Source organism: Nematostella vectensis, chromosome 1, assembly GCF_932526225.1.
Source record: "Nematostella vectensis chromosome 1, jaNemVect1.1, whole genome shotgun sequence".
Taxonomy (NCBI): domain Eukaryota; kingdom Metazoa; phylum Cnidaria; class Anthozoa; order Actiniaria; family Edwardsiidae; genus Nematostella; species Nematostella vectensis.
In genome coordinates, this window is record NC_064034.1 from 553543 (window position 1) to 581471 (window position 27929).

General features: G+C 40.9%; 1 protein-coding gene across 7 annotated transcripts in view; it reads right to left on the reverse strand.

Annotated features, from left to right (window-relative positions):
• Positions 1-381: 381 nt before the first annotated feature.
• LOC116613690 (KICSTOR complex protein SZT2) overlaps positions 382-27929 on the reverse strand; it is a 70063-nt gene continuing 42515 nt past the window's right edge. For 3 of the 7 annotated variants that reach the window (XM_048724567.1, XM_032374162.2, XM_048724561.1), the window contains 24 exons: positions 25603-25837; positions 24504-24659; positions 24099-24262; positions 21795-22903; positions 21395-21577; positions 20644-20719; positions 19085-19214; positions 18384-18428; positions 18061-18257; positions 17761-17937; positions 16615-16695; positions 15650-15799; positions 15498-15522; positions 15296-15369; positions 14260-14627; positions 11575-11749; positions 9861-9935; positions 9535-9748; positions 7280-7472; positions 6597-6829; positions 5814-6343; positions 5425-5561; positions 4137-4296; positions 2209-2691 (listed from right to left, as the gene is read on the reverse strand). In XM_048724567.1, coding sequence (XP_048580524.1) covers positions 2551-2691; positions 4137-4296; positions 5425-5561; positions 5814-6343; positions 6597-6829; positions 7280-7472; positions 9535-9748; positions 9861-9935; positions 11575-11749; positions 14260-14627; positions 15296-15369; positions 15498-15522; positions 15650-15799; positions 16615-16695; positions 17761-17937; positions 18061-18257; positions 18384-18428; positions 19085-19214; positions 20644-20719; positions 21395-21577; positions 21795-22903; positions 24099-24262; positions 24504-24659; positions 25603-25837 — 5028 coding nt within the window. In that variant the 3' untranslated portion in view covers positions 2209-2550. Of the gene's footprint in view, positions 637-2208; positions 2692-4136; positions 4297-5424; positions 5562-5813; positions 6344-6596; positions 6830-7279; positions 7473-9534; positions 9749-9860; positions 9936-11574; positions 11750-14259; positions 14628-15295; positions 15370-15497; positions 15523-15649; positions 15800-16614; positions 16696-17760; positions 17938-18060; positions 18258-18383; positions 18429-19084; positions 19215-20643; positions 20720-21394; positions 21578-21794; positions 22904-24098; positions 24263-24503; positions 24660-25602; positions 25838-27929 lie in introns of those variants that run through there. The other 4 variants (XR_007307167.1, XR_007307165.1, XM_048724573.1 and 1 more) reach the window with 4 other exon arrangements.

Sequence of the window (27929 nt, forward strand, 5' to 3'; positions counted from 1 at the left end):
AAACAAGGTCTATTTGTGAGACAAGCAAACTCGAGGAAGAATGTTGAAAGAACAGGTGAGTGTTAAAAAATATCTGATTAGAAAACTACTGTAGATTCCTTTGCACCTAGATAATAACAAACATCATTTTGTTTGTTATTTAGGAGGAAAGAGACAAGCTCTACGAGGTCAATGAAAAGTATGTATTACTCTTCTCAATTATACAAGTAGTAAATAATATTTTTTTTAAAACTACTGTAATTCAGTAAGTATAAGTAAGTAAATCCTAAAACATGTATAACGTACACCACACTAGAAATTCCATGGCTATTGACTGTTTTCCACTCACATGTTTTTACATTTTTAACAAGTATACAACTTTATTCTGGTACATCTTGTGGTGACTGTGCCATCTTCAGTGCCACACCCAAAGCACCTGTGCACTCCATCCACCTAAGGGCATCAACTGCACAGATGTTCCTGATGAATGAGGGTAAAGGCAGGAAAAGGTTCCGCATCACCATGTTTTCATGGGCCCCCATGATTCCGAGTTGGGTGTGGCCCCTTTGGATGTTGACATGTCAACCTCACAGCCGCATGAAAGAAATGCCTGATATCGAATGCCCTACAGTGAGTGTTTTGCAGTCAAGATGGTTTCTGTTAGAAGGTAAAAATTTTTCTAAATAATTGTAATCATAGCTATGGTCACACTGTATATATAGAACTGTAAATGAAAAGAAAGATAAGAAAGAAAAATAAATATATATTTGCAGTCAAATTACAGAATTGCATGATAATCTTCAATATATTGAATAAAAGACTGCAAAACCAACATCTGTTGTAGTAGTAATTGGCTATTTTGAGCTGAACCCCCCCCCCCAAAAAAAAAATAATAAAAAAAAAAATAATAATAATAATAATAAAGCAAACTCAAAATAAAACGAAAAAAACAGAGACCCACCACCACCTATTTTGATTGGTTTACAGCCTTTTAAAGGGGCAGTGTCATGGTAAGAGCTTTGCAATAGCCCTATGTCCCTGATACAATAAATTTCAGTGAAATTTTAATTCTGACTTATGAGCTTTTGGTACATGTGGGAGACTTAAATTCAAAGAAAATGACCACAAACTGTCAATAAACATAGTTTTCAATAAAATATTATATTATGTCAACAAGGTATTGACAGCATTAACAAAAAGTTCAATTGTTTTTAGCTAAATAAAAAGCTAAGCTTACAATAAACACTGACTCGAGACATGCGCAGTACCATGACGCTGCACCTTTAAAGTGAAATAAAGCTTTACTTAGTCAGCGCAGACAGTATTGCTGATTTTGTCAATATTCTATACGATTTTACGAACCCCTTCCCCCTTACGTCTTTAATTGCATTTTTGATTTTTTAAATGGATATTTAGGCCGGTATGTAGGTTAATAGGCTTCACAAAGAAAAAGAGAATCGCCAAATCCCACTTTATTCATTTTTATTTTTTTTTATGATTTTTACATGATATCAAAACAACGGTTCCCAAAACAACGTCTTTTTTCTTCCCTAATTTGATGTCCTGTACACAATAAAAGACAATGCGCCCGTGCGTCACGATGTCACGCACCGACATAGGCAGCCCGCAAGGGACCCAAGACGCCCAAATAGACCTGTATTTTTTTTCATCTTGTATCTCGGCGAGCTGTGCGTGGCGTAACCGTATTATAGGCCTGGGATCCTGGTTATTGTCCTCCCCATTAATGCGCGGGTCGGAATACCTTGCAAGAGTGTTGTACAGCATATTCGCCGGAAATATCGGTGCTTGGGGCCTTCGGGTTCTTTACAGCCTTCCGTAAAAGCCTTGTGCTGCCATACCGATTGGGTAATCCGTATGTATGGTTTCCTTTTTGTTCTTCAGGCCGGGTTCGATTCCAGGCCAATGGCATTTTTTTTTCAATTCTTTTTTCTTACTTAGTGCTAAGCCCCCTCAATCCGGCATAGTTTTGCGCAAAAATAATATATATATATATATATATATATATATATATATATATATATATATATATATATATATAAAACAGACCAGAAAAAAGGGAAGCATACATAGAATGGCATTACGTGATACCGACGTATGATTCTGATATATGATACCATAGAATGAAAAAATGCGCTGGTACCCCCAAGTCCTATACTACTCCCGCTATTTTGAGAAATATTTCATAAAATTCATAAAACTGTCCATATATTGCGTAATCGACAAATACTCAGATGCTTTTATTTCTTATGTTTCGACAATTGCTTTGTATTTACAATTCAAAATTATAGCGTGTTACAAATTCAGAAGTCACGACTTCTTTATTAAAAAATATCGTACACTTTGGTTATAATTCAGATCTCCAAGGTCAGAATGTCGGTGAAAATGTTCCCTCTGTCGGCAATAAGAAAAATATCTGAAAGTGTATGAGCGAGATAAACGTGTAGATTATTTTTAGAATAAGCTCGCTATTACTCATAAGTGTTTTTTGGTTACCTGTTAATAGACTATCTAGAAGGACTACCAATCACCAGCCTCTAGCCAATCAGACGCTTAGCTCGGCAGCAGCCCGCTCCACATATGGAAGCACATGGCGTTGAGTACACTGTAGATGTGAGACTTGACCGAGTCCTTCGAGTAGAGGGAGGAGGATTCGTTCGGCTTGCTGTCCTCACGAAACACGACTTGAACATCCTGCGAGACAACGACAAACTCAAGCAGAAAGACAATACGAGATTCATTCACATAACGCTTTAATAGCTGGGAAACACGAGATTCATTCATGACGCGATTACACGGTATGACAATACAAGATTCATTCATGACACGCTTACATGGTATGACAATACAAGATTCATTCACGACACGCTTATATGGTACGGCAATATAAGATTCATTCACGACACGCTTACATGGTATGACAATACAAGATTCATTCATGACACGCTTACATGGTATGACAATACAAGATTCATTCATGACACGCTTACATGGTATGACAATACAAGATTCATTCACGACACGCTTATATGGTATGACAATACAAGATTCATTCATGACACGCTTACATGGTACGGCAATATAAGATTCATTCATGACGCGATTACACGGTATGACAATACAAGATTCATTCATGACACGCTTACATGGTATGACAATACAAGATTCATTCATGACACGCTTATATGGTATGACAATACAAGATTCATTCATGACACGCTTACATGGTACGGCAATACAAGATTTATTCACGACACGCTTACATGGTACGGCAATATAAGATTCATTCACGGCACGCTTATATGGTATGACAATACAAGATTCATTCATGACACGCTTACATGGTATGACAATACAAGATTCATTGACGACACGCTTACATGGTATGACAATATGCAAAGGAGAAGGGATTAGAGTGGGTACATCAAAAGATGGTGAGGACTATCTTTAGAGATTGGCAATCATTATGATATCATTGCGTTGGTTCACGCTGAAGGGTCGACCAGAGGTGATGAAAAAAGTAAATAAATAAGTAGCAAGGATAGTAATAAAAAGCTGAAGAAGGTGAAGTGTGGAGAGAAGGGTAAATATTTAGGGTTGGGAGGTATAGCTGGCCGGGGGTTGGAGTAACGATGGGTTTGTAGTAAACTCACAGTCTTTTGGGTTTGTAGTAAACTCACAGTCTTTTGGGTCTGTAGTAAACTCACAGTCTTTTGGGTTTGTAGTAAACTCACAGTCTTTTGGGTTTGTAGTAAACTCACAGTCTTTTGGGTCTGTAGTAAACTCACAGTCTTTTGGGTTTGTAGTAAACTCACAGTCTTTTGGGTTTGTAGTTAACTCACAGTCTTTAGGGTTTGTAGTAAACTCACAGTCTTTTGGGTCTGTAGTAAACTCACAGTCTTTTGGGTTTGTAGTAAACTCACAGTCTTTTGGGTTTGTAGTAAACTCACAGTCTTTTGGGTCTGTAGTAAACTCACAGTCTTTTGGGTTTGTAGTAAACTCATAGTCTTTTGGGTTTGTAGTAAACTCACAGTCTTTTGGGTTTGTAGTAAACTCACAGTCTTTTGGGTTTGTAGTAAACTCACAGTCTTTTGGGTCTGTAGTAAACTCACAGTCTTTTGGGTTTGTAGTAAACTCACAGTCTTTTGGGTTTGTAGTAAACTCACAGTCTTTTGGGTCTGTTCGTCCACACTGATGAGCACGAGCATGTCTAGATCTCGAGGGTTGATTAGCGCCAGGTACTGCATGTCGTCACTCGTGATTAGGCGGTGAAAGTCTAAGAACTTTGTCATCAGAACTCTGGGGATGCAAATAAGAGATACATTGAAGGGAGAGGTCTTGCGCACTTGCCCACCTAAAAAAAATAGGTGGACTGCTCATCCGTGGGGAATCGAGTGAAAATTCAACACAAGTTTGAAAAGGTATGTCTGATGGCTATTTAAAAAGAGAATAGTTTTACTAACGTTTCGTCAGTTCACAAACATAGAGTAAACATGACACTTCAACCTTGTGTTAATTTATCTATGATCGAACGACTCGCCACTCATAGCATTAATTGGACGGGGAGGGTTTATTCTAGGACGGGGAGGGTTTATTCTAGGATGGGGAGGGCCTATTCTAGGATGGGGAGGGTTTATTCTAGGATGGGGAGGGTTTATTCTAGGACGGGGAGGGTTTATTCTAGGATGGGGAGGGTTTATTTTAGGATGGGGAGGGTTTATTCTAGGACGGGGAGGGTTTATTCTAGGACGGGGAGGGTTTATTCTAGGATGGGGAGGGTTTATTTTAGGATGGGGAGGGTTTATTCTAGGACGGGGAGGGTTTATTCTAGAACGGGGAGGGTTTATTCCAGGATGGGGAGGGTTTATTCTAGGACGGGGAGGGTTTATTCTAGGATAGGGAGGGTTTATTCTAGGACGGGGAGGGTTTATTCTAGAACGGGGAGGGTTTATTCTAGGATGGGGAGGGTTTATTCTAGGACGGGGAGGGTTTATTATAGGATGGGGAGGGTTAATTCTAGGACAAGGAGGGTTTATTCTAGGATGGGGAGGGTTTATTCTAGAACGGGGAGGGTTTATTCTAGGATGGGGAGGGTTTATTCTAGGACGGGGAGGGTTTATTATAGGATAGGGAGGGTTAATTCTAGGACAAGGAGGGTTTATTCTAGGATGGGGAGGGTTTATTCTAGGACGGGGAGGGTTTATTCTAGGACGGGGAGGGTTTATTCTAGGATGGGGAGGGCTTATTCTAGGATGGGGAGGGTTTATTCTAGGACGGGGAGGGTTTATTCTAAGACGGGGAGGGCTTATTCTAGGATGGGGAGGGCTTATTCTAGGATGGGGAGGGCATATTCTAGGATGGCGTTTGCGTTATTTATTTGTTAGAACTAGGGCAAGAGAACAAAGCATGTGAAAATATGTCACGTACTTGAAGAGGCTGAGGTACCACGTGACACTCATGGACAACAGGGGGATGAGCTCGTGATCCGTGTCACGCAACGATCTGCACTCCACCACGGAGAGAAGGTGACGGAAGTCCTCAAACGTCAGTCGATTAGTCATCACCTGCACAGTTACACAATTAGTTAGTCATGACCAACATAGTCAGGCAATCTGTAAGTTCTGACCTGCACAGTCACGCAGTCAGTCATCACCTGTTAGCCGCAAAATAAGTCATTTTTTCCAAATATTAAAGTTACTGACTAAACAGTAACTTGCTTGAAATAATGCATAGAAATGCGTGCTTAACGAGGTAGTTTTTAGTAAATCAGACCGATTTTCATCCTTCATTAGAGTCCTCGCTACTGGTTGACTCACAGTTGATGCCTGCGTGTTGTACATCTCCTCCACGTAAATGCCTGAGTTCCAGCTCGCTGCAAGGTCCGCTCCAGGTCGGCGGAACTCGGATTTTCTCCTCTTCTTTCCGTCCCCACCCTCACCCGTGCCAGCCGACAGCAGCCTGTACCACAGCACGTCACGTTTGCTGTGGGACTGGGCACGGCACACCACGTGGAGCAAGTGATCATGAGCACGATTGGACGCGTCCGTCAGCAAAGCTAGCTCGTGATTAGTCCGTCCGTCTAGCGTGCTTAGTAAGCTCGCTGACTGTGAACGCGGGCTCAGAGACATGCTCTTTTTCTTCACTGCGATGTCCTCCTCTGAATGGTAGAGGGCCCCTCCTGGTAGGCGGGAGGGGTTAGCAGCTAGTTGGTAGAGGGAGTGGGGGGTGGAGGCGGACCGGTGGAAGGGCTGAGTCTCGGCGATGACGTGACTTTTCTCATTCGTGTCCTGCTCCGCCAGGTTGCTGCTTGAGTGGGAGGTTGACAGAGCGAAGTGCACCCTGGGTACTGTGATAAGTCACAATATCGACAATTCGTTGTACAAAATAACTATATATAATTTTTAACATGCAATTTCATTGCAACATGCGACGTGTGACCAATGCCTTTCTTCTCATATTGTGTACGGCCCTTAAATATTATGTCAAATTAAAGGAACAATTGAACATATGAAAAGCTGGACCAGCTGCCAGCTCGACCACGTCAAAAATGAGATAAAAGCTAGTGATAATGTTATTCTCCTGTACTCAGGAGCACGTACCTTTACTTGGGCTCGTAGGGGTGCTCTTAGGCTCGTGGCGCTCTCGGATGTCCGACCTCTCCCCGAAGCCTGGTAAAGACATTCGGTGAGTTCTCGGCTCCAGCGAAAGCTTGGGGAAGAGCTCTCGCCTGCTGGTCATCAGGATGTAGTACTCCATATTAATTACGCTGCCCTCGAACGCGTTCTTCAGGTAAACGACGAGGGTGATGTCATACTCGTCACGCAACGCACTGCTAAAGGAAGTCATACACAAGACTGTCACGCCAGGTTAATTAAACGTGACCATCAAGTGACGCACGGTCGCGTAGAGAACTGAACGTGACCATTTGCTATATCGTCTTTGCATTAGTATTTACAATAAAGAAAGTAAAAAGTTTTGATCTCTGGAGCCTTTACCCAACTATTAGAACATACCTTTAAACAGTCAAAGCGCAATTTATAGCACTTGGAACTTTAGTAGAAGCCAAAATAACCTAGTGTCTAGAATTGGAAAATATATTAAAGTATGCAACCTCTTCGAAACCCAAAAAAAATGGCCCCTAGAAGTTTTTGAAGTTTTTGTGGCAAGCAATACGATATGTTTATTAAACAGCATGTTGTGTTCACCTTCACCTAATAACAATGGCCATTATCCATCGTCATGTCAGAGTGCGACTATATTCCATCTATAGAGTCAGTCGTACCTGTAAGGTGATGATGTGTGTCGCGGAGGGATTAACACCCGGTCAGAACCCAGCAGGATGTAGTCACAGCCCTGCCGCCCGGGGCCCATGCTGGTCTTGATTGTGCTGAAGTCGTAGCGAGGAGAGTTGGCCACGATGTACTTGTACACACTCAGAGAGGAGATGAGCGGTTCACATGGTACGGCCACCTCACCTAAAAACAGAAAGCTTGTACTCTCCCACATTTAATTAAACGTAATTAGCGATAGCGGAGACAGTTTCCTAATAAATAAATTGAAAAGTTGAGTATTTGTATGGCGCAAGTTAACGACACATGGTCAAATGCGTAAATGTTTTAGCGTGTAGTTACTAACTTCTCAACGTAGTTAACAATTATTAGTGTGAGTCACAGTGGGTCTGAGTATTCAGGAAAACTTTCGGAAGAATCTCAGACGCAAATAGAATAGCCTTTTGACTATCCCGATCACCCAAGTGAAGTTCAGAATATTTGTCAATCAATCGTCGGATAAGAAGTGAAATCTCAGTTTCAGTTTTCATGCTCGGTTAAGTTGAGTTGCATTATACCAAAATAAATAAATATACATAAATAAATAAGCCTCAAACAATACATTATAATAATTTCCACAGCTCTATTTCGAGACTAAGGTCTTAAATGAAAGTAATGAACTGGCACTAGCGGTGTGTGCCGGAAGGCTGTTCCAATCTGGAATAGTGGGGAAAAATTAAAACTTGTAAACATCTGAACGGGGGGCAAGAACATTAAGTTTAAAAAGCTGATTACGAGTGACGGACGAACATTAACTAAGATGGTCAGGGAGAGGTATAGGTACAAGGCCATTTACAATTTTATACAAAATGCAAAGACATGTAGGAGCCAAGTAGGATTGACTCTTTCTCCAGGAGCACTTCACACCATATGATTACACAGTCCGAGTCGAGATCTGGGCGAGGTATAGATACCAAGTTGTTTTTAACCGCAATCAGGACTACCCTTGTGGGACGGACGAGCTTTGCGATAGACTAGGAAATTCTGAGGCAGAATCTCGCAGCTGTTTACAAGAGATGATAGATGAGTTTTGGTTGCAAGTAAGGTGTCAATTTTGTTCACATCCAAAAGACAGGAGAAATCTGCAGATTTTGACCTTGCTCTCTCAATGTTGTATACCAGAATCTTTCGAGAAAAGCCTTTCATAGTCTGACTGCCAATAGGGCGCATGATGGAAGATCTCGACAAGCTCTCGAGTAATCAAAGACGAGGATGGTTTGTCTCGACCTGTTGTGGTGAAGAGGTCGCGAGTGGGGTAGGGAAGAAGCTTGTAGAGTTTCCTAAGTTTTCAATAGACGACTCAGATGTTGGACCAAATGAGTTGCTGCTTGATAAGATAGATGATGACTTGAACAGCGAAGATGAGAAGTTTGGAAGTCCACAACCGAAACATATCCATGACGTATAAGAGCTGTTTAATCCGTTTGCCCAGGAGAATTTGGAGACCAGAGGCTCAACGACACAGCAAGAAGAAACAAAAAGAAACTTCCCACTTAAGTTCCAGCGCCTTATAAACATACTTCTTTCCCACTAAAGTTCCAGCACCTTATAAACATACTTCTTTTCCCACTAAAGTTCCAGGACCTTATACTTCCTTCCTACTAAAGTTCCAGCATCTTATAAACATACTTCTTTCCCACTTAGGTTCCAGCACCTTATAAACATACTTCTTTCCCACTAAAGTTCCAGCACCTTATAAACATACTTCTTTTCCCACTAAAGTTCCAGGACCTTATAAACATACTTCTTTCCCACTTAAGTTCCAGCGCCTTATAAACATACTTCTTTCCCACTAAAGTTCCAGCACCTTATAAACATACTTCTTTTCCCACTAAAGTTCCAGGACCTTATACTTCCTTCCTACTAAAGTTCCAGCATCTTTTAAACTTACTTCTTTCCCACTAAAGTTCCAGGACCATATAAACACACTTCCTTGCTAAAGTTCCAGCACCTTATACTTCCTTCCTACTAAAGTTCCAGCATCTTTTAAACTTACTTCTTTCCCACTAAAGTTCAAGGACCATAAAAGCACACTAAAGTTCCAGCACCTTATAAACATACTTCCTAACCTCTGCAAATGTGGTAAAGACCATAGGATAATTGCTCCCTACCTCTACAAATGTGGATAATTGCTCCCTACCTCTACAAATGCGGTAATGACCAGGATAATTGCCCCCTACCTCTAAAAATGTGGATAATTGCCCCCTACCTCTGCAAATGTGGTTCCTAGCGTATCCTGGGTAGTCTGAATGCTGTCGTAGCACCTCCGCCAAGAGGTCGGTGACGTGGTAACCAGGGTGAAATATCAGTTGCCTACCACTAAGGTACGACTGTGCTTGGCGGAGGTGGAAGTCGTAGTTGAAAGAAAGCAGGTGGATGTAGTTCTTGTAATGGGTGCAGTCTTCAAGAAATAGTTGGCTCATCTGGAAGAACACCAATAGAAAGAATGCAATGGCAAAAGTTATAGTAACAAATACAAGGAACGACTAACGCTGTTTCTCTAGTTGCTGTTTTTGTTTGTCGACAAGTTCTCACCTGAGGTCCAACAGGTTTTCCAGATCTGATACGTGAACACTCGAGACTGTACAAATGAACATAGAAATGGCACCCCTGAAACATAATAAATACACTTATTAAGTGCGAGTTTGATTCTAATGAAGGGTAAGCATTTGCTTAGCATTAATCCGAATAGGGCCCAGCGTCAATCACTAATGAATCAAATGTAAGTCTGGCCAATCAGAGTTCTACTAATATCTTAAAGCCGCACTGTCAGCAGTTTACTTCTGGAGAGCCAATGGAAATCTCAACCGTTAAGAGAGAAAATAATCTATTAGAATCCGCGCCATTTAACAGGCCATCGGCTCTCTACCAATCCTAGGAAATGTTTTCACAAAGTAGTTTATGGCGCAATGAAAATCAAAGCATGTATTATTTTACGGTTCCAGGATAAATGATAGTGATTTTAAGGTGCCGTAGTTTCGTTGCATAGATAAATTAAATGTAGCTAAAACACAACCATCTTTTTACCGTTTTTTTAGAAATGCATTATTCCTACCTCGAAAATAAAGAAGATTTTTTTAGCTTCATCGCGCATAAACAAATCGATTCGCAAACAAGAATCGGAAGAAAAGAGCTTTTATCTACAACTGCAATACTTTTGACTTTTGAACAACTACAATTCAATCCATTAAAAGACGGTGCATAAAACGCTTATTTCATCAGATCGAGATGGTGCACAACACTTCTTATTTTATCAGATCTCGATATAACAAGTACATAAGTACTCTTCGATTTTTTTTTATAAAAGCAAAAGGTTTGTTCATTACAAATAGTTGGTGGTCATTTTATGTTTTTAGACCCACATACCTTTGATGTCACATCGATTTTCATTTAAAAGTATGGAATCGACAACAAAATAAGACACTAAGCCCAAAAAAGCCAACGAAGCGAGGATTAACGATCCACTCTCTTATTCACAAAACCCAACATATGAACGTGTGCGAACTAGCATGGTATGAATTTGGTTGTCCGATCCCTGCCAAAAACATCATACACAGGGTTCCCAACACGGATACAGGAAAAGGTGGAATACTTAAATACGGGCGGTATTTTATAGAAAGTGCCTTTTCACATTTTTATAAGGTAAAATATTGTAGGGACTCAAAAAGGAGGCATTTGTTTAATTTATGTTTACGACGACGCATACTATTCCCCTAAAGCACCAGGGAGCCCAATACATTGAAGGATTGAAATATACCTCAAAAAGTTTTGTACAACAGATAATTGCTTTATGTAAATGTTTCACGGGTAAACACTAGTTATTATTATTATTATTATTATTATTATTATTATTATTATTATTATTATTATTATTATTATTATTATTATTATTATTATTATTATTATTACTATTATTATTATTATCATTATTGTTATTGTTGTTGTTGTTGTTGTTGCTAGCTGTCGAGAAAGTGAACGTCTTCTTGTTTGCATAGTGATCGCTAAAGGTGAGCTAAAAAAGCATCAATCGTCACGGAAGACTGCTACAAGGGCGTCAGTCTGGAAGAGCAGTTCGTCGAGAGAGTGAACGTCTTTAAAGTGTGTCTTTAATTGATAACTAACGGGTGCTAAATTGCATCAATCGTTACAAAACACTGCTACAACAGACTGTTACAAAGAACTCTTACAAAAGACTGCTAAAAAGACTGCTAAAAAGACAGCTACAAAAGACTGGTAAAAGGTCGCCAACCTGGAAGAGCAGCTCGAGAAGCATGATGCCGCCCTGGGAGGTCTTCTGCAAGTACTGATGGAACACGCGCTTGCCGTCGGACCCAGCACGGCTCACAGACTGCTTCTTGGCGTCAGACGATGACTGGGCCGCCCGTGGGCGGGATCCGCCTCGGCGAGGGAGTGTGCGTCGAGACCTTGAACAAGAAGTGAGGATTTTTGGATTAAAAAATAATTGGGGGGGAGGGGGGGGGGAAGAAATGAGATGCTGACAAGACTCCACACAGCGATCTGAGCATCTTGTCTGCGCAGCAGTAGTAGTAGGGAAGGGAGCATTTTTGTATGACAATTCGTGAATTTGTTCGTTTCTAAAGAATTATACATCTTAGCATCGGAAAAACTCCAACAAGCCCCTCTGTGGAATACTGCCGTTGAAGTTTGTACCGCATTTTCATAACCTTTCTCCAAAAATTCCAAAACAATTTGATTTTAAAGTTCCCAACCGTGGTCTAGAAGTAAACATTATCTCGGCCTACTTGGTCTTGGCCAAGGTCTCGAACTACGTGCTCGAATATCGCCTCATCGTGTAATTATTCAGTCGATTTCGAAAATGAATTACCTAGAGTTATCCTCCAAATTTAGGAAAATCTACACAAGAAGTTACTGCGGAAAGGCGGGGTGAAGAAGCTGGCGTTGATACCGTAAATTTTCCGCCTCCTTCGCTTCTATGCTCACTCTTAGTGCCCTCACGCTTGGTAAAACGCTTAGTTCCCTCACTGGAATTCAATATTGACCTTTTATGACTTTTCACTTTTTATTCTGAATACTAAGGATGCACCTGCTAGTCATACAGGTCATGCGCAGTGTGACCTATGCCAAAACCAGTTTAGCTTTTACTTCAGATAACCATTTACTTTACAGACATTTCAAACAAACGTATTCCTCAGCCTCATTATTCTATATTATCCTATCTGATAGATATTTCTAGTCAATTAATTGTTATTCTATTCGACGGAATTTAACTATAGCAATCCTTAATTGTGAAATATTAATTAGAACAGCATTCATTTGTAATTCTTGCATCACCTTTCTTAAAAATTCAAACCAGTTATTGCAGAATTATTAATTAGTCATAAATAGTTAATTAGTTATAAATAGGAGTTCACTGTAGAACATATTGCACTTGTAATAACAACAGCTTGCTGAGGAGGCTATTGAGTGAATTCTGTTGGCTTCGTGAAGAAAATCCCTAGGATTGAAGAGGAAGAGGCCTAGTAAGGATTCCCTTCTATCAGCCTCGCCTTCTGAGAATCGTCTGACCGTTTTGCTGATCTGACAAATACTTTTAAACAGTTTTATTGATTTGACTACTATTTTTAATTAGTTTTTGGTGATTTAACTACTACTTGGATATTTATAGCCGCATTGTCACCAGTTTACTTCCGGTCGATTACCTATCAATATCCGATGATTTTTAACGGAAAACGCGAAAAACATTTCAAAATATTGAAAGCAGTGTGTCTATTGGAAGTTTCTTTGAGGATGTGATTTATAATTTAGAACGGATGGCCTGTTAAATATCTCGGATTACAATAGATTCTTTTGTCTTTTAATGGTTGAGGTTTCCGTCGGACCTCCCGAAGTAAACTGGTGATAATGCGGCTTTAAGTTCTACTGATTCAACTACTACTTTAAATCAGTTTTGGTGATTCGACTTCTGCTTCTAATCAGTTTTGGTGATTCGAATACTGCTTTTAATCAGTTCTACTGATTCGACTACTACTTTTAATCAGTTCTGGTGATTTGACTACTACTTTAAATCAGTTTTGGCGATTCGACTTCTGCTTCTAATCAGTTTTGGTGATTCGACTACTGCTTTTAATCAGTTCTGGTGATTCGACTACTACTTTTAATCAGTTCTGGTGATCCGACTACTAATTTTAATCAGTTTGGGTGATTCGACTACTACTTTTAATCAGTTCTGGTGATTTGACTACTACTTTTAATCAGTTCTGGTGATTTGACTACTGCTTTTAATCAGTTCTGGTGATTCGACTACTACTTTTAATCAGTTCTTGTGATTTGACTACTGCTTTTAATCAGTTCTGGTGATTCGACTACTACTTTTAATCAGTTTTGGTGATTCGACTTCTGCTTCTAATCAGTTTTGGTGATTCGACTACTGCTTTTAATCAGTTCTGGTGATTCGACTACTACTTTTAATCAGTTCTGGTGATTCGACTACTAATTTTAATCAGTTTGGGTGATTCGACTACTACTTTTAATCAGTTCTGGTGATTCGACTACTACTTTTAATCAGTTCTGGTGATTTGACTACTACTTTTAATCAGTTCTGGTGATTTGACTACTGCTTTTAATCAGTTCTGGTGATTCGACTACTACTTTTAATCAGTTCTGGTGATTTGACTACTGCTTTTAATCAGTTCTGGTGATTCGACTACTGCTTTTAATCAGTTTTGGTGATTCGACTTCTGCTTTTAATCAGTTCTGGTGATTTGACTACTGCTTTTAATCAGTTCTGGTGATTCGACTACTACTTTTAATCAGTTCTGGTGATTTGACTATTACTTTTAATCAGTTCTGGTGATTTGACTACTGCTTTTAATCAGTTCTGGTGATTCGACTACTACTTTTTATCAGTTTTGGTGATTCGACTCCTGCTTTTGACATAACAGTGTTTACTCACGCTTTGGAAGCCTTGGGTGACTGGGGCCGCGTCTGCACCACGACAAACTGTAGCGACTGCATGTATTGAATATACTGCTGAATATACGCCGACCTCAGCTCCTTGTGCCAAGGCTCCTCTTCATGGGTACCCTGCGCTACGTAGGCAAGGCCACTTTGGGATCCCTGTGGAGTATTGGTGCTTCCCTGTGAACCTTGTGGAGTGTCAGAAGCACCGCTCTGGGAGCCCTGTGGTGTAGAGCCGTCGATGCCAGATCTCTTTTGATTGGTCGTGCATAGCTTTCTCCGCCAATCAGGATGGAACAAAAGGGGGCATGCGCAGTAGTGTATGAGGCGGCACGAGCGCTGCAGCAACTCGAGTTTGTCAACCTGGAGCACATAGATACACACAGCAGTATGCAAAGAAGACCTGCATTTATAAAAAGAACATAGGTACACACAGAATGCATCAGCCCCGTACCCCCCTACAACGGCCGAAGGTCCACTTTCAGTTTCAAAACTATAAAGCACAAGCTAGATCACTCTGGTATGTAGTCAAATCCGACAATAAACGTCCCGTGGAGATACTTAGAAGGCATAAAAAAGCATTTTTTCGCGGGTGGTCAGATTTTTATCAGAGAACTCCCTCAAACCCCACAGGAAAAATTAGGTCCACTTTTTCGGGTTTCGCACCCCCCCCCCCCCCCCCCCCCACACACACACACACACAGGTACACACAGTATGCAAATGAGACCCGTATACATAAAAAGAACATAGGTACACACAGTATGCAAATGAGGCCCGCATACATAAAAAGAACAAAGGTACACACAGTATGCAAATGAGACCTGCATACAAAAAAAACATAGGTACACACAGTATGCAAAGGAGACCGGCATACATAAAAAGAACATAGGTACACACAGTATGCAAAGGAGACCCGGATACATAAAAGCGTATAATCAAAGGGTTGTGTATTTGGTTCCAAGATTTAAAAAAGAATCAACACACTACAAATTCCCATGTCTCATATTTTAAATGATTTCGCTAAACTCACTCCTATTGGTTGATGTGGAGGCCTCTGTTGCCACGTGACATAAAGCTCATCCAGCGTAGATTCCAATGTCGCCGCTACAATGATATTTCAAATCATATTTTTGTACTTAGACAAGCTAAGTCGAGTATATGTTACTACACAGGGCTGAAATAAATAACCAATAACAAAAATACCAAAATAACAACAAAATGTTTAGACTAACTTTTTATTTGGGCTGAGCGGATTTCCTGACGATAAAAACAACAATAACAGCATAAGCAATATGGAATATGTAATACAACAACTAAAGGACATTCAGATATGTTAAAAAAGATTTTAAGGGGCCACAATAGTGATTGAAAGTATAAAACGCACCTGGAACTGCCCGCCATGTCGTTTCACGGGATCCCTGTGGCTAGAGTACAGTGTCTGTTGTAGAGTCTTAGGTGGTGTGACGTCACGCAGCACGCGGTCAAACACGAGCAGGTTGGCGGGGCATAGTGAGCGTGACGCAAGTCGGTCACGCTGTCAAAGAATAATGGATAATGAGTTTTTTTTATCAAACCAGCGACATTTCATTCCCTAGACAAAAAATGATCATATCCACATGTTAATTTGCGCCATAAAATTTGCAGTGTCATTATCAGGATCATTGTCATTATCATTGTCATCACTGGTTGTCCTAGCCACCGCATTTATTGCACTAAAAGTAGGATCGAGGCTGTGTCCACCCCTATCCGGATATTTGTTTTGCCGCAAATATTTTGTTGCGGATGCGAAAATTTCCGTGTCCACCCGCAGCGTATTTGAATCATTTTCAGCCGTCCACGTGTCCTATTGTACCCAGAAGTTTTCTGATTTTCTCTAATGTTCCAGGTCTTTTGCCCGAGAGAATCCTAAAGTGAGTACGCATAATGGTCTTTTTCCCTCGATCTTTAATGTATTGGTTGTGCAAATGTATCACAGCCGCATTTATCTAAACGCATGCTATCAAGCTAGAAATCAGAGCAACTAACAAATAAATTTCACTCTTGTTGTACAGCATCTTGTTTGTGAGATTTGAAGTGAAGACTGGATCCAACAGAATGACGTAAGCGTATTCGTATATTTCCGGATACGACCTCCCACATGGATAAGAATTCATATCGGATAAAAAAAAATCCACTCTGGAGAGCTTTTTCAAAAATTTCTGGATACCGACGGAAAATTCGCTGGATACGTGTTGACGAAAGCCGGATTAATAAAAAAAACGTGTTTTCACAAATTTCAGGATACGTAATGAGAGGGCCTGCGTTTTGTTAGGATTGCGTGACCATCCCGAGTGCGGTTGAGTGACTTACATCATGTGATGATGGCGCAGTGCGACTGATGAGCATTATGACGTCAGTGTCATCAGCAGACACCACATACGGGTTACTGTTCTAAAGACAAAAAGCGAATGCAAGGTAATCTTTTGTACTCTACAACTAATAACCTAATATTAGCTCATACTTGTATTTTCAAAAAAAGATGTAAGTAATAAAGTGCGAGCAGTGGAGCAAAAAAGGGTATCGGTATAATAGGAAGTACATTCAGTAACGAAAAGAAAAACCCACCCACAACCCATGCAAAATGAGAACTGAGCTTAACTATTCCATTGTTTGTTAAGCTTTGGGACTAAACACTCGATTTTTTTTATAGGCGTAGGAATAATCATTCCAGATATCGATATCCAGGAAAGATATTGCTAACCTCATCCCAACCACAGGGACACCACCTGTTCATATACACACCCAGGCCGTGCTAGTCATATACACACCCAGGCCATGCTAGTCAAATACACACCCAGGCCGTGCTAGTCAAATACACACCCAGGCCGTGCTAGTCAAATACACACCCAGGCCGTGCTAGTCATATACACACCCAGGCCGTGCTAGTCATATACACACCCAGGCCATGCTAGTCAAATACACACCCAGGCCGTGCTAGTCAAATACACACCCAGGCCGTGCTAGTCAAATACACACCCAGGCCGTGCTAGTCAAATACACACCCAGGCCGTGCTAGTCCAATACACCCAGGCCGTGCTAGTCAAATACACACCCAGGCCGTACTAGTCAAATACACACCCAGGCCGTGCTAGTCAAATACACACCCAGGCCGTGCTAGTCAAATACACACCCAGGCCGTGGTAGTCCAATACACCCAGGCTGTGCTAGTCAAATACACACCCAGTCCGTGCTAGTCAAATACATACCCAGGCAGTGCTTGTCATATACACATCCAGGCCGTGCTAGTCATATACACACCAAGACCGTGCTAGTCAAATACACACCCAGGCCGTGCCAGTCATATACATCCAGGCCGTGCTAGTCAAATACACACCGAGGCCGTGCCAGTCATATACAGCCAGGCCGTGCTAGTCAAATACACACCCAGGCCATGCCAGTCATATACACCCAGGCCGTGCTTAGACGGCAATGGACGAGGGAGAGTCTGACCCTGACCTTTCCTTTCTTGTCCTGGATGTCACTGAATAGCGAGTGGTGAAACAGACCCATCTTCTGCGTCAGGAGACATGACGTCAAGTGGCAGCGCGCATTGTTCCATTGGACCAACCGCTGGATTTGAGTCTCTAGTGACTGTGTGAAGTCAGCGGCGAGGTTGTACGTGTACAAAACAATCTGAAACAACGGTACGTGTACAAAACAATCTTAAAAAAATTCAAACAAGTGGCTGTCACCAATGCGGCATTCTTATTGGTTTGCCTAAAATTATGAATAGAATAACTAATTCGTTTCAATCACCTCCTTGTCAATGACCGTGAGCAGGATCAGTTTCTGTCTAGGAACAGTACATGACGTGACGCTAGTAATAGACGCACAATCCTGCCGCGAGCGCGCGCCGTGTTTACCGCCACCTTCACCACCACCATCACCTCCTGAACTAAGCATGGGACCCGTGCCTGACTCGAGGGGCTGGAACCGCTGCTGACTTGATGTGGCTGGGAGACAAAGGCGTACAGATAATTTGATTTGAAAAGCAACATAACAACATTGATTTGAAAAGCATATGGCCTGTTATTTTCTGGATGGTTGTTTACCAACCTAACAATAACGTTTCAACTAACCTCGCTGGTGAAGGAGTTGACTCGATGCGTCCGAATCTGTGCCACCTGCAGCGGGACAACCACATGAAAAACACAAGTGACACAGAGACACAAAGAAAACGTGAAACACAAGTGACACAGAGACACAAAGAATACGTGACACACAAGTGACACAGAGACACAAAGAAAACGTGAAACACAAGTGACACAGAGACACAAAGAAAACGTGAAACACAAGTGACACAGAGAGACAAAGAAAACGTGAAACACAAGTGACCCAGAGAGACAAAGAATACGTGACACACAAGTGACAAAGAGAGACAAAAAACACGTGACACACAAGTGACACAGAGACACAAAGAATACGTGACACACAAGTGACCCAGAGACACAAAGAATACGTGACACACAAGTGACAAAGAGACACAAAGAATACGTGACACACAAGTGACACAGAGACACAAAGAATACGTGACACACAAGTGACCCAGAGACACAAAGAATACGTGACACACAAGTGACCCAGAGACACAAAGAATACGTGACACACAAGTGACAAAGAGACACAAAGAATGCGTGACACACAAGTGAAACAGAGACACAAAAAACATCAACAAAAAGAATACATGAACAACTAGAAAATACATATCAAATTTTACTAAGCTACACAAACAAGTGGACCCACCACAAAGACAAACAAACGTCAACAAGTTATGATTTACCGTCTTCTAGCCCCAGGCTCGCTCTCCAGTGGCTGTTGTCCCTGGCAACCAGTACATAGTAACAAGGCGAGCCAGGGGTAGACACGAACGACTGTCCGGATCGGTCAGCGGTGGAGGAGTCCTTTTGAGCCTGCAAATCACACAAAGTTAAGACGATATTTTTGCATGTAAAATCATGTTAAATGGTGCAGGGATTTTATCAATCAGTTGTTTGCTTTACAAAATCCTCCCCCTCAAAAGTCAAATGGTCCGCCCCTTAGGACGCCTGTGAAGGCAAGTACGTGTATATTTGTTTTTGTTAAGAATATATATATTTTTTAAAGGGATAATGTCCAACGTAAAAAAATGTATGTATATCATTTTGGGGATCTGCATGCTCCACCACTGTTAAGAAATTTATTTCAATTAAATTTCAAGTAGGGGCAATCAACTTCCCCATATTCTGGTACTATATAGGTGTCACGGCGTTTCCTAGGATCAGGCTATTTTTAGACGCGCGGATGAGCCAATCAGATTCGACATTTGTGTTGACGTTTTGGCTGAGCTCAACTGCACGCGCAGTATCAGACAAAAGGCTATGTTCTCTCTTCGGTACTTTGACTTTTGTTGCTCTCTTCTTTTATATGAATAGGCTAATGATATCTAGTGCTGTATTTCTAGAGTTAGGCTAATACTGTCTTGTGCTGTGTTTCTAGGGTTAGGCTAATGATGTATTGTGCTGTATTTCTAGAGTTAGGCTAATGATGTATTGGGCTGTATTTCTAGGGTTAGGCTAATGATGTATTGTGCTGTATTTCTAGGGTTAGGCTAATGATGTATTGTGCTGGAATTTTTAGTGTTAGGCTAATATCTGTCTTGAGCTGTATTTCTAGGGTTGGGTTAGGCTAATGATGTATTGTACTGTATTTCTAGTGTTAGACTAATGCTGTCTTGTGCTGTATTTCAAGGGTTAGGCTAATGATGTATTGTGCTGTATTTCTAGAGTTAGGCTAATCCTGTCTTGTGCTGTATTTCTAGGGTTGGGTTAGGCTAATCCTGTCTTGTGCTGTATTTCTAGTGTTAGACTAATGCTGTCTTGTGCTGTATTTCAAGGGTTAGGCTAATGATGTATTGTGCTGTATTTCTAGAGTTAAGCTAATCCTGTCTTGTGCTGTATTTCTAGTGTTAGACTAATGCTGTCTTGTGCTGTATTTCAAGGGTTAGGCTAATGATGTATTGTGCTGTATTTCTAGAGTTAGGCTAATCCTGTCTTGTGCTGTATTTCTAGTGTTAGGCTAATGATGTATTGTACTGTATTTCTAGTGTTAGACTAATGCTGTCTTGTGCTGTATTTCAAGGGTTAGGCTAGATGTATTGTGCTGTATTTCTAGAGTTAAGCTAATCCTGTCTTATGCTGTATTTCTAGTGTTAGACTAATGCTGTCTTGTGCTGTATTTCAAGGGTTAGGCTAATGATGTATTGTGCTGTATTTCTAGAGTTAGGCTAATGATGTATTGTGCTGTATTTCCAGGGTTAAGCTAATTGCTGTATTTCTAGGTTAAAGAGTACCACTCACTCACCTTCAATGGTCTTCTGCCGGTGGAGTAGTGAGGGCACGTCCGGCACGTTGTATGTCCCTGGTCTTGGTGATCGGAGCTGAAAACCAAATAAAATATGGTGTTAATGCAAACAACACTGACGACTTATTCTAACACATCCATGCAAACTACATGGCAAGTTATTCTAGCACATCCATGCAAACTACACTGACGACTTATTCTAACACATCCATGCAAACTACATGGCAAGTTATTCTAGCACATCTATGCAAACTACACTGACGACTTATTCTAACACATCCATGCAAACTACATGGCAAGTTATTCTAGCACATCTATGCAAACTACACTGACGACTTATTCTAACACATCCATGCAAACTACATGGCAAGTTATTCTAGCACATCTATGCAAACTACACTGACGACTTATTCTAACACATCGATACAAACTACACGGCGAGTTATTCTAACACATCCATGCAAACTACACTGACGACTTATTCTAACACATCCATGCAAACTACATGGCAAGTTATTCTAGCACATCCATGCAAACTACACTGACGACTTATTCTAACACATACATTCAAAGTACACTGACAAGTTATTTTAGCACATCCATGCTAACTACCCAGCGAGTAGTAATAGAAGCCTGTGCACTTTGGTCAAAACTATACACACTACTTGCGGAGTTCTTCAGATATATGGCGGGTAAATTTGTAATAACCAGCGGCAAGGCTTTGCTGATGGAGTTCTCATATGCATCTTACCTAGGAATTTGTCGGTACACTCTTGGCTTCATTTCACTACACATGTTAGCAATGAGAGAGGACACTTCGCCGAGTACGACATTGATGGCATATCGGTTAAGCAGTCGGCATTCTATAAGATGTACCGACGGAACGCCAAGGCTGTGGGCGAAGGCAAACAATTCCCGACCAGGCTCATGGAAGCTAAGTTTGAGAAACAAAAATAAAAAGAGCTTGATCAAGATTTGAGTGAAGATTAATATCACTTGAATGATTCAGACAACAGCTTATGGCATTTGTGTTTTTAGATTCGTACACAGTAGTGTTGCATGACCGACTCAGGCATACAAGTCTTGTGTGACCAACAAGTCACACTAGTCTTTCGCGGCCGACATCAATTGTTTGAATAAGACACACTCACTTTGGGTGTAGTAGCCCTGTCTCGCCATTCTCGTACTTCATCCTCTTTTTCCTCTTCTCCTCCACCGCCATTCTTCGAATCTCCAGGGTCTCCACTACTTTCTCGTGCTGCAGAGAAGACGCTGCTTCAATGTTCTTAGGCGTACTGGTCCCTGGTGGGGGCGTTTCTCTGTTCGCTGCTTTACGGTTTCCAGGGGAGGAATCCTCAGGGTTTGTTGTGGCGCTTCGGGGAGTCGCCGGGGCTGGGGCAAATTCCTGAGACTCAAGGATCTCCTGCTTTGTAATTGTCTCATATTCATTCAGCCCCACGTCAATGTCTGTCGCTCCTTCTATTTTTAACCCCGCCTTCGTGTCCTCGCAGATAGAGTAGTAGTTCTCGATGCTCTGGAGGTCTGCGGAAACAGGTTGAGGGAACTCGAGGTTCTCTTGATCGTGGGTCTTGGCAGAAGAAGTTCCGCTTATTGTAAGACTTTCCTCTTTCTCCTCCTTGGCGACCTCCAAAGAACATGCTACCGAAGATGTCCCCATTTCGCTCCCCGTGTACTTAATCTCTATCAGGGAGCTCTGAGTTAAGTTTGGCATGCTTGATCCTGATCTCTTGGTAATTGAGGCTAATGTCAGGGAGAGAAACGCCCCGGCAGGGGTAGGAGGATCGCTCTTGGGTTTCATATCTTGGCTGCGCAATAAGAGGCTACGTTTATGTTCCCGGTTTACCTCCAGCTGGTAGTCCGTGCTTTTGCTTCTCCTGTGTCCAAGGCCCTTACCTATGACAGTAGAAACGTGTTCCTCTGTAGTCTTGAGTTTAAGCTCTTGGCTGGTGGAGGATGCGCTTCGTTTATGTTCTCGGTTTGCTACCCTTGTTATGTCTGTGCTTTTACTTCTTCTGTGTCCTAGCAGCTTTCCCTTTCCCTCTGATGTCTTGGATGAAGTTGCAGTTTTGTCTTTCTCGGTTGACATTTTAAGACTGAAGAATGACCCTCTGGTTAGAGAGTCCCCAGTACTCGGGCCAGAAGAGATTGAACCATGATCGGAGATCTTCCCGGAGGTAGGGGACACACCAGTTGGCGTAGGGGGCTCGGACAGAGAGCGGAGGCGATAGATGGACGATAACTGGTGAGTGAAATACATATTATTACATTTGACCATCAACCCCCTCAACCGGCCTGTACCGGCCGCGAAAAGTGCCCACAAGAAGCAAAACCGAACGTTTTAAATAGCGGTATTTATTTATTTGTACATGTCAAGCAAGATAAACTGCCAGATTTGTCACTAGTGACACTTGAATTTGAGAGAGTATTGAAGATTTAAAGTCATTTCTCTATACTTGAAATGATCTGGTTTTCAGACGCACGCGAGAAAAGTCACCTTACTCCCTCCACTGTCTGATATTCCTAAGCGAGACTCATGTTCTTACCCTCTCAATTTTAGCAAATAACAGCTCTTGAAGGAGTTTGATGTAAAGATTCCTCACGTGCTCGCTTACTATGGTCTTTTTATAACAATCGCAGAACAAGTCTTGGTGCAGTTGGCAGAGCGTAGCTCTCTTGTGCCTGTGCCTCTCACCACCGAGTTATGGGTTCGATTCCCCCTTTGAGATTGTTGGTTCTCGCCTTTCTTGCAAGGGTATTTTTTCTCCGGTTGTCGTCCCTCCGCAAAAAAAAAAAAAACAATTTCGTTCTAAACTGTGTTCCGTGGTCGGCCCTGAGTCCCTATCTTCCTTCTAATCGACCACGTTGTTTTCTGCGCTCTCGTAATTCGCCTTTTCAGCTGGAAGGAGGGTGATTATCTTCCCGTATCTATTCATTTTATGTATCAGACGGCTCTTGCACGCGTCTGTCCTGGGAATATTAAACCAACCTGGTATTTTGTCCTGGGAATATTCAACCAACCTGGTATTTTGTCCTGGGAATATTCAACCAACCTGGTATTTTGTCCTGGGAATATACAACCAACCTGGTATTTTGTCCTGGGAATATTCAACCAACCTGGTATTTTGTCATGGGAATATTCAATCAACCTGGTATTTTGTCCTGGGAATATTCAACCAACCTGGTATTTTGTCCTGGGAATATTCAACCAACCTGGTATTTTGTCCTGGGAATATTCAATCAACCTGGTATTTTGTCCTGGAAATATTCAATCAACCTGGTATTTTGTCCTGGGAATATTCAACCAACCTGGTATTTTGTCCTGGGAATATACAATCAACCTGGTATTTTGTCCTGGGAATATTCAACTAACCTGATATTTTGTCCTGGGAATATCCAATCAACCTGGTTTTTTGTCCTGGGAATATTCAACCAACCTGGTACTTTTCTGGAATGACCGAAAGTGGTGCGGGAAGTAGCAAGTACTCAATCAGTAGATCGCACAGCGCATGCTCTGTTATGTTCTTCAGCTGACCAGACAGCTGCTCCAAGCCAATATCGCCACGCTCCCAGATGGAGAACTGCACGATGACGACACCATCTAGTTATAATAATTGTAATAATAATAATTATTATTATTGTGTTTATTCACTATCTCTTGCAGTCCTAGGAATGAATTACAGGTTATTAAGGTCGGTCGGACAAAATATATAAATAAGCGTGAATATTAGCCATATTTTGAATAGCTACAAACCACACCCTTCAAGTAAGAACATATACTGGGGCTTATTAGGGTTTGGTTCAAGTATTATCAAGTATCATGCAGTTCTTAGAGTTCTTACCAGCAGGCAGCTTATCCGACAGTGCGTACACTCCGGTCATTCCTTCGTAGAAGTTCCTGTCCAGATTTTCTACATTGATTGAGGGCACACGTGATGTAGTAAGGCGAAGCCGCTGACCATGTGCGTCCAGCATTGACATAGCAATACACGCTAGCCCTGTAAATAGAAATAGAAATGTATTTCAATCTAAGAAAAGTGCGTCACTTTATTGACACTTTGTTTTTGATACATTTTATATTCTACACCACATACGGAGAGCTCATATTCCTGTCCACCTAAGCCTTAGTGCCTTGGAAGGGTGCTGCGGAAAACACTCGCCTATAAGACCCTAGACATAACGAGCCTACAGGCTGAAATTGGCACTTTAAGAGCCCTTTTTATAAGAACCTAATCAGCCAGGGGGGGAAGAACAGTTTCTTATCTAAGAAAGATCCCTATGTTGTTTGTCAAAATTCTGGATATAACTTATGTGAAAACTATAAAGCAACACGTGAAGACCATTTAAATCATGAGATATGTATGGTTGATAGCAAAAAAAGAAAAGATACTTTTTATAAAATCTGGAGCATTGCATACTGAAATTAAATACAACATGGACGTTGTGTCCAGCATTGATTTTTATTAGTGTGGGATACCTGCGGTATCTCAAAAATGATGCTGCCTATCCTATCTTTGCAAAGAGAACATTTCTTCCAGACAGAATTGTTAATGCGGTTAATACTGCTCTTTCAAGATAGATTATATCAGGTAGACACCTGATATTGAACACCAGTAAATAATTGAAGAAAAATCCCATAAAAATATATTTAATGGAAAGTAATGAAATAACAAAAAGATGAAATAAAAAGTATCGCTGCGAAAAAAAAGAAACAGTATGATGACTGTTCGTTCGTTAATAACTACACGTATTCCACACTATGCAGTGGATCTGCCTATATTTATCAGCAAGCAAGTCAGAAAGCGTTCTGACTGTTATTGTTCGGTGTATATGAAAAAAAAAGAACCAATCAAGTACCTAAACAGCCTGATTTGTCAGAAGTTACCCTGATTTATAAGATCCCAATCAACCTGATCTTGAAAATCCCCCTTACCCCCTTACCTCTACCACCGGACGAATGCGGCCGGTTGTACACGAAAATGTCCGTGCCGTGTTCGGTAGCGCTAGGATCCTTAAAGTGGTGACTCGGATTGGCGTCGGCGTACCTCGGCAAATGAAGCATCTGGAGCAGGTTCTGCTTGAGATAGTACGAGAGCGGGTACAGGTAGCCCTCGTCCACGGGAGGGATCACGAAGCGCAGCGTGACAGTGGGGGAAGTGCCTAGAGGCTGGATAAACTGTCCATACAAAAAGGTACGAAACGTCAATGGGTTATAAAATTATCAATGTTTACCCTCTTCAAATAAAAAAATATAGATAGATTGATTGGTAGCGTAGCAAGCATTTGCGTGACAAAGGCAGGCGAACCCGGGGGCTGAATGAGACGTACGAAGATTACATAGCTTTTACCGAGTGGCAGGCGTCGCTCTTGAGAGATCCGAGTCGAGAACAACGATAATTCAGAGCACTTATTCAAAAGAAGAAACTGTCATTCGTGTTTCTTTAGGTGCACGATTCGCGTCGATCGAGGCAGTCAAGTAATTTAAACATGAAACATAAACATCCACATATATGAGCGAATTTTTAATGAAACTTTTTTCCTACATAAATAGATAGAATACATTGTATGTCCTTCGTTGATCATAGGATTGATTTAGATTCCAGTAAACAAATTTCGGTAGATTCCTTCAATTGAAATTAGAACACACTTCTTTAACAGAGGGTAGCAGCATTAACGTGAATGTTTCACGGGTACACACTAGTCGTTGCTATTTCTGGATATAAAAAACAAAATCGTGCTAGAGTGTAAAAGAAAAGAACTAGAAAACTACAGAACCACACCATTGATAATACTTAGCTAATTGGGGGTACCAGGAATGGTTTCGAATTTGAAATGATTTGGCGAAGAGAAGCTGTTATTCAAGCATTTTTCTTAGGGAGAGATCGAACTCGCAAAGGCTCTGGGTCTTCCTTTAGTCTTACACCGAAATTCAAAGTATTTACTATTCATAGCAGCCGAAAGCACAATTGTTTCAGTTCTTCACAGTTTTAACACAAATCACACACAGAAGTGTTCAGTAAAAAATTAAGATCCCTAAATTTTTTGTAAAAAAAAGCGGGAAAAAAGGATTTTGGAATGATACACAAACAAGACTTCGGTCGAGCACGCATTAACTAAAAAACAGAGTATTAAACTCTTCACGGCATATGTTTTAGGAGACAATTGTAAGAAAATTCTTACCTTTTCCGGTTTTTCTAATATCCATCCGCTGAAGCTTACAATAACAGTTTTATTCATTTCTAAATTGGTTTGAAATTGTTTTCAAGTTCAAGTTTATTTTTTGCCACATATTTACAATAAGTGCAATAATATCATAATCAGACAAATACATCGCGAGGAGGTCCATAAAAAAAACCACAAGGCTTATACGAACCAGTCTGCCCTTTTCTCCAACTCGTTATTAACCATTACTGATAAAGCAATATTACTGTGAGAGAAAAATATGCTAGTGTCATCAGCAAATAGTAATAGATCTAAGGCGCTCGAAACGGTACAAAGATTATTAATTAAAAAAAGTAGAGGCCCAAGGACGGAGTGTGTGGTACACCACACTCGACCACCTAACGAGAGGAACAATGGCCATTAAAGTTAACGAACTACATTCTTTCTGAGAGATAGCTCTCAAACCATTTCAATGGAGTTCCGCGCACGCCATAATGATGTAGGTTGGCTAATATTTCATGATTGACCATGTCAACGCCTTAAAAAGATAAATAAACACGCCCACCGTAAATTTGTTATTGTCCATGGCAGATGAAAGCTTATCATATAAGTGAATAAGTGCAAGGGCGGTTGATTGGTGTTTTCTAAAGCCATATTGATTATCGAACAATAAATTATATTTGATTAAGAATTTATATAGACGATCATACAAAATTTTCTCTATACATTTTGAGAAAATTGGCAAGACCTACACGGGCTTAACATATAGAGTTAAAATAAAGAGCCTGATAACTAGATTTAAAAAGAGGTTAAAAAGAGGCTTTCACAAATTTACATAACTTCTTTGTCATCAGTGCTCTAAAAAATACAGAATTCCCTACCTCATTTTTGTAAAATCAAAGGCTCTGTGGGCCAACTCGTGAATGCAAATGTATTACTAGTTATTTTCTTGTGTGCATAAAAGATATACAGGATACTGAACAAAGCATGAACACATCCAAGATGCTGAGAGTTAAAATGTCCATATATATTTTTTTTTCTTTTCGATGTCATGACACACCAAGAACAGTATAATTAATCATTATTATAAAAATTAAAATGAAAAG